The sequence below is a fragment of the Mesoplodon densirostris genome, chromosome 4 (assembly GCF_025265405.1).
Source record: "Mesoplodon densirostris isolate mMesDen1 chromosome 4, mMesDen1 primary haplotype, whole genome shotgun sequence".
NCBI classification, from domain to species: domain Eukaryota; kingdom Metazoa; phylum Chordata; class Mammalia; order Artiodactyla; family Ziphiidae; genus Mesoplodon; species Mesoplodon densirostris.
In genome coordinates this window covers 68531217-68544304 of record NC_082664.1, presented here as the reverse complement: position 1 = coordinate 68544304, position 13088 = coordinate 68531217, and the positions used below count along the sequence as shown (strand labels likewise).

The 13088-nt window shown below is 36.6% G+C and overlaps 1 protein-coding gene across 6 annotated transcripts in view; it reads left to right on the top strand.

The window, feature by feature from the left end:
• The window catches only part of NUBPL (NUBP iron-sulfur cluster assembly factor, mitochondrial), a 346077-nt gene extending 334641 nt beyond the window's left edge, over nucleotides 1-11436 (top strand). For all 6 annotated transcript variants that reach the window (XM_060096336.1, XM_060096333.1, XM_060096335.1 and 3 more), the window contains one exon: nucleotides 8000-11436. In XM_060096336.1, coding sequence (XP_059952319.1) covers nucleotides 8000-8062 — 63 coding nt within the window. In that variant the 3' untranslated portion in view covers nucleotides 8063-11436. The remainder of the gene's footprint in view (nucleotides 1-7999) is intronic.
• The last annotated feature ends 1652 nt before the right edge of the window (nucleotides 11437-13088 follow it).

The following is a 13088-nucleotide window of genomic DNA, read 5'->3' as shown; positions in this document are numbered from 1 at the left end:
ATGGCTCACGGGCCATGGCTCACGGGCCCAGCCGCTCCGCGGCATATGGGATCCTCCCAGACCGGGGCACGAACCCGTATCCCCTGCATCGGCAGGCGGACTCTCAACCACTTGCGCCACCAGGGAGGCCCAAACCATGATCTTTTATTGCTTTCATAGTTGAAGTCTGGCAATCCCAACTACCATAGGTGTACTTTATGCAGTGAATGAAAATTTGTATGAAAATTGAGGGTTTTTTAAATTACACACTTTTAAATGCTTCCTGAGAACAGACTATTTAAAGACATTCTGTGGTGAATACAAATAATTACCTACTAGTTTATTTCAATTATGAACTTACGTTTTTAAATATTTTCCCACCTGTCCATTATTGCTTTTATTCTTTGAGATTCTCCAAAAGCAACAAACATTTCAAAAAGTTAAAGGAATGTAATATAACAGAGAACATATAGCAACCATCAAAAGGTAATATGATTTAAAACTCTAAACAACAGTGTTTGTAGAGTTTGTTGGAGTTACATGTTTTTAAAATCTCATTTACATTTACGTAAACATTAGACCTATTATTTTGCTGTTGCTGGGTGACATTTATGGGAATGTGAGCAAGCTGCCTCTTTGGGGTTTAAGTTAGGTATGATTTGGTGAGGTCTCTGCTAAAGTAGTGAGAATTTCATGCACCACATCGTCAGCCTTACATGTGAAGACTTCTGCCTTATATATGAAGACTTCTGAGCAATTTTAAGATTTAGACATGTCCATGAAAAGGGAAAAAAAAATGGAGCCTTGTATTTGTTTCCATGGAAGTTATTGCTTCCTACTCTTAGATTGCAGACATTCATTATTATTAACCACCTTCCTAATAATAATAGCAGTTAGAGTATGCTAGACACTGTTAGACATTTATATACTTTCTATGCTCACAAGAACTTAATGTAATATATAAATAGTCCGCATTTTGCAGATGAGGAAACTGAGGCTCATAGAAGCTAAATAGTTTTCCCAAGGTCACAGAACTAATAAATGGCAAAATGTGATTAAAAGGCAAGTCTGTTCCTTCCAAATATTGTCCTCTTTCCATTGTATCACCTTCTGGGTCCTCTACTAATAGCTATGATTTCCTCAATTCCTTCTAAGAAGTGAGTACAGTACTTGAGTGTATTAAATACAACATATTATTTGATTCTCATAGCACGTTTGTGAGATATGTATGATAATCTCCATTTTTCAGATGAAGAAGCAGAGATTCATTTATAGTAAAGAATTTGTCTAAGGTAGTACTAGAGGCTATTTCCACACTCAGCTCTGAAACCATAACCCATGTATCCTCTTCCCGGTACAGTATCTGCTTCCCTTCCTAATTAATTGCAAGATTACTTCAGTGTCTCTCTATTGTGTATATGTAGGCTAGCTTTCAGTTCACCTCCTTTTCATATCACAGAGATCTAGAGAAGAGGGTGGGCACACTCTGCCCCTCAGGTCCCACTGGTGTGCACAACCACAGGGCATAATACAGAGAGGATCCTAACCTGGGTCTGAGAATCCCCTGAAGTTATATCCAGAATGTATGAGTGTGCATTTTTCTGGGGAATTGGACAAGAGCTTTATTAGATTCTCAAAGAGGTCTCTGCATGAAAGGAAAAGCATTAATCTGTATTAGCTTGGGGTTTCATTAAGAAGAATGCCACTTTCTAAGTATGACCTTAGGCAAGTTCCCTCATGTCTCTGAACCTTTCTCTCCATCTGTAAATTGATATCATAATGAAAAGAATTAAATGAGATGATAATGTGAAAATACTTTGAAAAATGCCAAGTAGAAATACAACTGTGAGTATTTATGTCTTCTGAAATGTTCTGTATAAGATGCTATAGCAATTAATGTCTTTCTACTGCCCTTTATCAAAGGATTGAGTCCATTTTTTGCCCTTCCCCTTAAGTAGCTTCAAGTAAATGTCACTCTTTGGTGGCATCTAAAAATCAGAGCAGAATTTGAATCATGAGATATGGGTAGAGTTCTCAGCTTCAGCATTAAAGATATTAAGTCCTAGATATTAGGAAGCTGTTGCTGAGTCCTGGAATCAGGATCCTTCTGGTTATTCTTCTGGTGAATCTTACCTCCTGATAATCCCCTTCCCTTTTGCCCTATGAACTTAAATGGAAATACGCTCTCAGAAGCTGGTCACAGCCCTCTGAACAAGTTCTGCCATATGCATGGAAGCTTAGTGCCCATTCTACCTGCATGTCTTCATTTAAAGAATGAAGGAAGTGTTTACTTGCCAACGTGATAAACTTCTGCAAAAGTCACAAGTTCTGCCATATGCATGGAAGCCTAGTGCCCATTCTACCTGCATGTCTTCATTTAAAGAATGAAGGAAGTGTTTACTTGCCAACGTGATAAACTTCTGCAAAAGTTAATGGGACGGAATATGCAAAATTATTTGTTAATTGTTAGCCCCTTAGATTGATACTTTTTATTGTTTGCTTTTAGGGGTTTACTACAGGCAAATTTATTAATAAGTAAAAGTTTCATCTTTAGCTTTTTGTCTTCTTTCTAATTCTACCTTCTCTTCTCCATCTTCCCTCACTCCCTCCTCTCAGCACCAGGTTCCAGGGCTCTCATTCTCTACCCACAAAATCTTTTAAAATTAGGCATTAGGGATTTAGCTCTCCCAGTAATACTTAACTTTCAGAAGAGACAAACACTAAGAACACAGTGATTAATCGAAAGGTATGAAATGTGCTGACTTTGAGGCATCATTGGAAAAGTTGGGAAGGGTTACGGTACCAATTAAAAAGCTCCATCAAGCTTCTGCCTACTCAGCCAAAGGTCAGAACCTTCTGCATATGTGCACCACTGAGGAAACTCCAAATATAAGTAAAGTAGCCAGAGAAAGCAATAGAGGAAGGGAGAGAAAGTGGACACTCTAGGATTCAGAACTCTTAAATTCAATAGCATTTCCTCTTGTTTGTGTAATTATAACTGTTCATTCAACTATATCTACCTTTTGCCTTTGATTGAGTCCAGGACACAGTGATGGACTCATGACTGACTATTAATTTTGTGGTTTCATTCTTTTTGTCAAGTAAAAATCTTAATATTGGTGTGTTAAAAAGTGTGCTATAAGATATTCCTGGTAAAGACTTTTAAATTTAAATAGAAACTTTATTATCTTTTAAATTTCTACATTATTACCTCATAGTCCTAATATGAAATGACTGTGTATGGAAAATTAGAACTTCAAATATTTAAAAACAAAGACAAAGGGAAAAGCTCACCATAAAACTTCTGCACTTTGGTTGCCATCCAGTTCCTTTACTTGATAATGACAGAGCAGACAAATAAGATCCAGCTGTATTATCTGTGTCTCTAGATGGCCCAATGAAAGATCTTGAATAGGAGAGAAGGGTTAGTTCATGTAGAGTTGAGTTGATGAGAAAGAGAGTATTAATAGTCTGAGAAATCTAAATCATATTTTTTACATATGACATGTATGTGTTTGCTTTTCCTAGTTGTGTATTAAACAGAAGGAAGGGATTTAATTTACTTATTCCTCAGGCAGAAAAAGTGTCCAAAAGGATATGTTAAGATGAGCTCTTCAATGAGATTGTAAATTACTTGAGGACATAATAGTAATAATAGTAGCCACTAGTATTTATTATTTGCTTCTTATATTCCAGTACTTCACATAGTTTATTCTTACTTAATATGCCCCCAAGCCCTTTGAGGTAGATACTATTATTATAACCATTTTACACATATGGAAACTGAGCCTAGAAGGTTTAATTAACTTGCCCAGGGCCAGTGTTAATAAGTAATGGAACCAGGATTTTAAACCATACCTGTCTGATCTTAAGGCCCCACCTCTTCACCAGTGAGCACTTCTGCCTCCCTTTTTTATTGTTACCTCCCACAGATTTCCCGAAACAATGCCTTGCACACAATAAGAACCAAAGAGTATTTGTTGAAAGGATACTGCACTGGCTGAAAAAATTCAATCTCAACAGTTTTGTGGAAATTGAAACTGTTAAACTAAGCACTTTTAGTGGTTTCTCAGCAAATAAAAATCTAACCATTGCTTTGAGTGTGATATATTGAAAGTTTAAGCTTGGAGATAGTCCATTAAAAAGCAAAGGTTAAATGTAGCAAATTTGATTATTATGGAATCGTTCAGATTTTGTGCAGTCAGATAGGTTTATGTCTCTAATTTAACATAAGTTAGAACTAAGATTATAGAATGATATGGCCTCAGCTTGCCTTAGTGAGCTTTAAATTTTCATTGTAAAATATTAGGCTTTAAACACCTAGAAAAGCTACTGGGAGATAAAAGGTGTTTATAAAGATGCATGTGTTAGCATACAGTATTTGTTATTGTCTTTCTGACTTACTTCACTCTGTATGAAAAACTCTAGGTCCATCCACCTCACTACAAATAACTCAATTTCGTTTCTTTTTATGGCCAAGTAATATTCCATTGTATATATGTGCCACATCTTCTTTATCCATTCATCTGTCGATGGTCACTTAGGTTGCTTCCATGTCCTGTGTATTGTAAATAGAGCTGCAATGAACACTGTGGTACATGACTCATTTTGAATTGTGGTTTTCTCAGGATATATGCCCAGGAGTGGGATTGCTGGGTCATATGGTAGTTGTATTTTTAGTTTTTTAAGGAACCTCCATACTGTTCTCCATAGTGGCTGTATCAATTTACATTCCCACCAACAGTGTAAGAGGGTTCCCTTTTTTCCATACCCTCTCCAGCATTTATTCCTTGTAGGTTCTGATGAACCGAGGGGCAGGACAGGAATAAAGATGCAGACGTAGAGAATGCACTTGAGGACACAGAGAGGGGGAAGGGTAAGGCTGGGACGAAGTGAGAGAGTAGCATTGACATATATACATTACCAAATGTAAAATAGATAGCTAGTGGGAAGCAGCCACATAGCACAGAGAGATCAGCTCGGTGCTTTGTGACCACCTAGAGGGGTGGGATAGGGAGGGTGGGAGGGAGACGCAAGAGGGAGGGGATATGGGGATATATGTATACGTATAGCTGATTCACTTTGTTATACAGCAGAAACTAACACACCATTGTAAAGCAATTATACTCCAATAAAGATGTTTAAAAAAAAAAGATGCATGGCTGAAAATCAGCACTTTTAGATTTAAGAGAAATATTTCTTTATAAAGTGTATGTTATTTCCATTTTTAAACAAAGTCTGTTGTTTCTGTTAACTATAGCAGAGACTGAAACCATTTTTAGATAGAGCATTATGATTAGAATTACTTGTATTTTGGATTTACTGTTTAATATGTAATGTGGTAGAAGGAGCTGGGCTTTGGAGTCAGGCGGACCCATGTGTGAATGTTCTCCAGCCTACTGACTTTGTGACTTTGAGCAGACAACTCCAATTTCTTCATCCACATTGAACCAATGGTGTTTATTTTACATAAGTGAGATTATTTATGAGATTACACAAATGAGATTACTTATACTAGTACTTGGTATAGTATGTACTCAGTAAAAACATATAAGGCCTTGTTCATGTTTTGAGAGCTATTCTTGAAAAAAAAAAGAAAAAAGGATACAAATGGAATTTTAACAGTTTCCTGGTAAAATAAAGTATAATTCAACTATTAGGGATTGAACATAGTTGTTTTTTTCAGGGATCTGACATAGGTATTCTGTTTATTGACATAGGTGTTGAGTTACAGAGGTGTGTTCAGTGTGTACAGTTTCACTGATCTGTGCACTTAGGACCAGTGCATGTATTTAAAAAAAATTTTTAAATATGTATCACCAATGAAAAAGTAGCATTCGAAAGTAGATTTATGTGTAATGTCCTTACACTGTCAAGGTAGATCGTAAAGGTATTAAATAGAATTACTCTCTGATTAGTTTTTAAATTATACTGATGTTTCTAGGTTAAAAACTGACAAATATTAAATATACAACTTCCAAAGAAAAGGGGTCAAGTGTATACTTATTTTTAAAAGTTAGTAGAAAATAAGTTAACATAGCTTGAATAAGAAATTAAACCAGGTCTTTTGGAGAGACCACAAAAACTTGATAAATACAAACCCAAATATATCAATTATTAATATTATAAATAACCAATTGCTCCTTTTAAAGTCAAACATTTCTGACTATAATCATTGGATTTTTTTTCAAGAAGTAAAGCCAAAATATAAGATTTAAAGTAGTAACGTGAAACATATATTTTGTTTCAACAATGAAACAAGTAGCATGGCAATACACATACAGACAACATACACTTAAAGATTTGTCATTATTGTAATTAGTATCATTTAAAATTTTCATAATGAGCAGTTTTCCAACATGTTGATTGAGAGATAACAGACATGACTGGCTTTTTTCACCACCCCCCAGGGGGGAAATGTAAGTAACCTTTTTTTTTTTAAATGTATATATGTATCTATTCTTTTTCAAATTCTTTTCAGAATATTGAGCAGCATTCCCTGTGCTATACAGTAGCTCCTTGTTTATATGTATATGTATATATACATATGTATCCACAGATACAGGTACATATACACACACACAAATATGTGTGTGTGTATATGCATTTTTTGTTCTTTCTTTATGATCTTAATACGTGGCAAATATTTAAATTCCTGATGTGAGTTACAAATATGGTTTTCTCTTTGTGGCACAAGATTTTGTATATATATATATATATAATATCAAAATTCTTTTGTTTTTCAATTTGCTGATTTCTTAATACATTGTATCAACTTCATAATGTAAATACAGAGAGGTCTATATTAAAATATTTCCCCAAATGGAGGAAATATTTACTTTCAAGCATAGTTTTAAAAAATCAAGATGTGTGAAACATAGTTAAGGGCTTCATCAAGTCAGGGTAAAGAAGACTCAAACAGTCCTTTTACCATGCAGAGTCAGGGAGCTGGTCAGCCTGGGTTCAGAGCCCAGCTCATCTCACACTAGCTGTGATGCTGCGGACAAGACTATTCATCTTTCACGGTCTTGGTTTTCTTGTCTATAAAGTGGGAATAGTGACAGAATTTACCCCTTAGGGTAACTTGACGATAGATGAAATAATACTTGACAGATATTAAGTACTCAAGTAAAATTTAGCTATTACCATTACTTCCAGTAGTAGCAGTAGTAGTACCAGTAGCATTAGCAGCAGCAGCAGCAGTAGTAGTAGTAGTAGTAGAAGTAGTATGTATACAACGGTAAATATATAAATGTATAAATTTCTGGTTCTAGAAAATCTTACTATTGTCTTACAGTTACTTTTTATAGATAAGATAGGAGAAATAAGTAGTATTTACATTTCAATTGTTTAAAACTTTAAAATGCAAAAGCCATGACCATTGTTCTAACTGGACTGTGCAGGCATTAAGTTAGTTGTGGCCCACTTAGCGCCTGGGAGCTGCTTTTCGTGTTCTGTTGTACTGGGGTCCCAGAGATGAAGAGTATGACAACTGATTCCAGGAATTCTTGCGTGGTACTTAAATCTCACCAAATGGAGGAGCCTAGGGGTGCTTGGTGCTGGTATTAGACACAATTGTCAGAGAGAATAAAGAAAATGCTTTCTGAAGATAAACGTAGGGTGGTAATAGATAGCCTTTTCAAAAATGACTAATAGGCCTTATGCCAAAGAAGTTTGGCAGTATCTAACCCAAGATATCAATTTGTCAGAAGAGGAAGGTGTAAGTTTTCTGCAGCTAGACTGGGTTGCTAGTTTGCTGACACAGGAGTTAGAGTTTGAAAAACAGTAATTGCTGCTACTAAATATTTTTTTTTGGAAAGTCCCCTTCCAGATCATCTAAACCCCTTTCTCCCCTGCCCTACATGCAACGTTCACAGCAGTATTTTCTAACTATTGAGTTTCGTCATCTCATTCAGCCTTTCTACTATTCAATTCAGTAGACAGCTATGGCAAACAGTCTGTGAGTCATTTGATGTCTACTAAGGAGAAATATAGAACAAGCAAATCTGTTCTTTTCCAGGCCAAAGCCTACCTGAGGATTGCTACCGAAGTGGTAAGAAGATTGCCACTACCTCCAGAGTGATTCCCCAAGTGTCTTGGAAATGCGCCTGGTGCTTGACAGTAAGACCTTTGGAAATCAGCAGTGTGGTGGTGAAATCTACAGAAATAATAGCAATCATAGTTGTTTTCTTGTATTTCTAAAGAAATAATTTCTTATCTTCAAATTTGATTTGCTAAACAATGACTTAACAAAGTTTTTACATACTGATGCTTACTGCTACACTTAGGAATTGTTTTGCAAGCTGTTGTATACCAGCGTCACAGAACTGCATTTTATTTTATTGAACTACCCCTTAAGGAATCACAAGTTTATATTACAAACCCAGCCTTCAGTTCAGGAGAGAACTGTGCTCTTTTTGCAGGACTACAGAGTTAAAGAATTTACTGAATGTGAGTATGGATGTTAAGTGTGACATCTCTCCATCAGGCAGTTTGGTCTGGGTTTGAATCCTGCCTCTACTACTATCTTGGACACATTCTTGTTCCAGATAAACCTCTACTTCTTCATCTGGACTAGACTTTCCCCTAGACTTAATAAATCTCAATCTCCGGGGTGGAGTCTGGACATGTGTGTTTTTAACAAGATCATAATGATTCTGATTATGATGGCAATACTAATAATAATAACTAACATTTATCAAGTGTTTTCTCGTGTCCTTATAGTTAATCTTTCATTCATATGAGTGGGGTACTGTTGTTATTTCCGCTTTACAGATGGGGAAACTGAGATATGGGAAAGTTAACTGTCTTCCTGAAGGTTACTGTCTAGCAAATGGAGGTTTGAACTTGGGCAGTTGGATACTGGATCCTTCCTTTTGTACACCAAAGGGCATTTGTTTATCTCAAAAGAGGAATAGGATTATAGTATTCAGAATTTCCTCAAACTTATTTGACCATGAACTCTCCCAACCTCCCCTTTAGGAGCATTTCTTGGAGTTCATATTTTAAAGAATACACCTTGAAAAGCATCTTGTCTGGTTGAGGCTGTGAGAGAGAGAGAGAGAGAGAGAGAGAGTCAGTCAAGGGCTTCCCAAGGTTATAAAGCTGCAAGTACTGATAAGAGTCATTAGTTAATCCTCACCTACAAGGAGGTGACCTGTGACCTTTGGCAAATGCCTGAGTTCCTTTGCTCTGTAGTTAAGCAGCCAGAAAATTAGGTAAAGAGTTACATGTCATTATAAACATGTTTTTGCACACTTATGCTCACATAAAAAACTGTGCATGGATGTTTATAGCAGCTTTATTTGTAATAGCCAAAACAACCCAGAGTTTTCCAATGGGTGAATGGTTAGAAAAACTGTAGTATATCCATACCATGGAATACTACTCAGCGATTAAAAAAAAGAACAAACTATGGATACATGCAACAACCTGGATAAATTCCAGATAATTAGGCTGAATGAAAAAGCTAATCCGAAAAGGTTTTGTACCATGTGATTCAAGTTATAAAACATTCTTGAAATGACAAAATTATAGAAATGGAGAACAGATTAGTGGTTTCCAGGGGTTAAGGAGGGGATTGGTGATGGGGGAGGGAACTGTGTTTGTGGCTATACAAAGACATCAGAAATCCTTGTGAGTATGGAAATGCTCTGTATCATGACCGTATGGATGTCAGTATCTTGGTTGTGAAATTGTGCAACAGCTTTGCAAGATGTTACCATTGGAGGAAATTGGGTAAAGGGCACAATGGAATCTCTCTCTATCATTTCTTACAGCTGCATGTGAAGCTACAATTATCTCAGAATAAAAATAAGAGTATAATTTTAAAAAGCAAACTTGCACTGCTGTGTCTGAACTGAAATCTCCTGGACCAAATTATCCATGCTAATTAAAATCATGAATAAAAGTATTTGTGGATACACAGTAATCATCATTCATCACTCTGAAAAGGAAGTAACTTTAAGTTGTAGATATGTATTTGTATTTTATTGTCTTTTTGGAAGAAGGCCAATGTAGATAATCATTGAGTATTTCTAAATATGAAAAAGCAAGTAACTGAACCAAGCTTAACTTTACCTGGAAAAAGAATAATTTAAATAAGCTCCAGAGGTGCTTAAAGTTGTGTACCAGAATTTAATACATCTCATGGAGAAACGGGAAAGATAGACTTCACTCATAAATATACAACTTAGAGAAGTTTCACATATATAATCACCTGCTCCCTTCTCCCTCACTTACTAGTCTCTGCAGATGCTTTCAGGAAAGCCACTGAAAAAAAATGTGGTTGGGGTTTATACCCAGGTTTAAAAGTGGAGGAGGGGAAAGTAGGTTTAAGAGCAAGAATGAAGCTTATTCTAAAATTTTTGCTCCTGGTAGCCTTTGCTAAGCTTCAGAGAGCTGACTTCAAATAGACTATCAAGCATAGCTAGTCTGCCTGTTGCTAGGGGTAATATTTATTCCTCATTCTTCACATTTCCACGGAGTATAGAGAATTTCCATTCCCCTGTCCAGGAGGGAAAGGCAAGCTCCCCCACTCACTCCATCCTGGGGAAAGAGGAGTGACTCATGGGCAAATTTCTTTATATCTGTGTTTCTTTGATTTCAGCCAAATCCTGAGCTTTCTGAGGTAGGCTACAGGAAAGCCTGAAGCTGTCCACCTCTGCCTTGGACTTGGGTGAGCAAGTCCATCTAATTTAGAGGTAGGGTATTTGGTAGCCCATTGTGGTCACATACCCTGTAATCCAGCTTTTTGTCAGTAATAAAGCTAATTTGTTTTTTGAACCATTATCTGGATTCTATGTCTCTCAGGTCCAAACAGGGGAAGAATCCCCCCAACCAGACTCCAATGAAACACAGAATACCTTTCTAGAATCCTATAAAGTTAGAACTGAAGAATATATTTCAGATAAGTCCACCACTCTATTTGAAGCACCTCTAGTAAAAAATAAGTTCATTAATGGCCAGAAGTTTTTTTGGGGGGGAGGAGGGAGAGTGAAGGAAGGTTATCATGATGTATACTACATATGCAGTAAAGCACAGAAGACATAAATATACAGGTCAATTAATTATCTACAAAGTGAACACCCATGTAACTACCAACTAGGTTAGGGAGTAGACCACAACAAGCATCCCCAAAGCCCCAGTGTTTTCCTTCACAATCACTATCCTCTTCTTCCCTTACAAAGTTAACAACAAACTGATGTTTTAGCACCTTAGTCTGTACCCTTAAACATTATAGTTTTGCCTATTTTTTTGAAATTTATATTAAATGGAACCATACAGTATTTTGCTCTATATTAACTGTTTTTATTTTGCTCTATACTGACTGCTTTTGTTCTGTATTATATTTCTGAGATGCATGTCTATTGTTGCATATAGCTGTGATTTATTCATATCCTTTGCTGTAGAGAATCCCATTGTTTGAATAAACAACTTACCATTCCACTGTCTAAATGGATATTTGCATTGATTCCAGTGTTTTACTATTACAAATAATGCTGCTCTGAACGTTCTTGTATGTATTTTCTTGGTGTTCATGTGCTTGAATTTCTGTCGAGTTATTTCTGGGACTGGAATTACTGGTAGTTGTTTAGTGGTATCTCATTGTGGTTTTAACTTGCATTTCCCTGATTACAAATGAAGTTGAGCACCTTTACATACAGTTATTGGTTAATTAAATATCTTCTTGTGTGCAGTACCATTCAAATTTCTTGCCCATTTTTCTAATGTGTTGTTGGAGCATGTATATATTCTTATATTGTTGATATGAATCCTTGTCAGTTCTATGTGTTGCAGATATCTTTCCCCCTCTATGACTTGCCTTTCACTCTCTTAATGGTATCTTTTGATAAACAAAGGATCTTAATCTTAATGTATTCAAATTTATCATTATTTTCCTTTATCATTGTTGATTTTTTTATATATACCTCAAAGTCATGAAGATATTACCCTATATTAACTTGTAGAAGCAATTGAGTTGTTTTGCCTTTTATGTTTTGTTCTGCTGTCCATGTGGAATTGGCCTTTTGGTTATTAGGTAAGGTGGGTGTAAGTTTCTCACCAGGTGCACATCTAATTGTCGCTTGTGAGACTATGTTTCCCTCCACTATTCTGCAGTATGCTATCTCTGTTGTAACTTAAGTGTTTGTGTTTCTGTGGGTCTGTTTCTGGGCTTTGTATTCTTTTCCATTGGTGTATTTGTCTGTCTTTGCACCAATAACTCACTGTCTTGTTTATCATCACCTTGATGTTCTTCAAGAATATTTTGGAAATTCTTGATTTTTTACATTTCCATATAAATTTTAGGGCCAGCTTGTGAAGTTCAAAAACAACAACAACAAAGTACTGGAGAGTTTCAAGTTTGCTTAGGATGGAGAAGACTGGAAAGAACATCATACCCACCCTTACAATAAGAAAAAACTGTATGATCTACAAAATCATAACTTTTAATTAAACTGACCAGAGAACCTAAGTTACAGTGCAACGTAGTAGCCTGAAATGTAAGGAAAGACAGAGCCCTCCAAGGAGAGACAGGATGTAAGGATTTCCCCACCTTTGGCAGAGCACAGACGAAAGACATCAAGCTCCCTACAAACAGGTAAGACAAATTCAGTGAAAAATTTTAACACATTGCTAAAAGTTGAGTGTGGATAACAGGAGAATCTAGAACCCCTGGAAGCTACTAACAGAAGGGGAGTTTACACCCACCTTTAGACTTTTCTCTATGGACTTCACTGGGTACCTAAGAGAAGATTTGAGCATGGGGTAGGGTACTGAAAAAAGCCTTTCTTAGTGTATAGGCCTGGAGGAGGAGAGCAGTTGCTTCTGTGAGAAAAACAGAGCCCTGCCTGACCTCCCTTCCCTGTGGAACAAATACTGTAAGTCACTGGGGGAGGGCAACAAATCTTGTTGTTATCAGATGAAGACCCATTATGACTGGGGAGAGGAAACAGAAAAACCCTCTATTCCTAGAGGAATAGGAAGAGAAAGACATCCTGGCCCCAGGGACCATTAAAAATATCCTATCCTTGGGGAGGAGGAGGACCACCAAGAAAGCCCAATGACCAAGGCTTAGGGACACAGGATTTGCCCAAAGCTGAGACTGA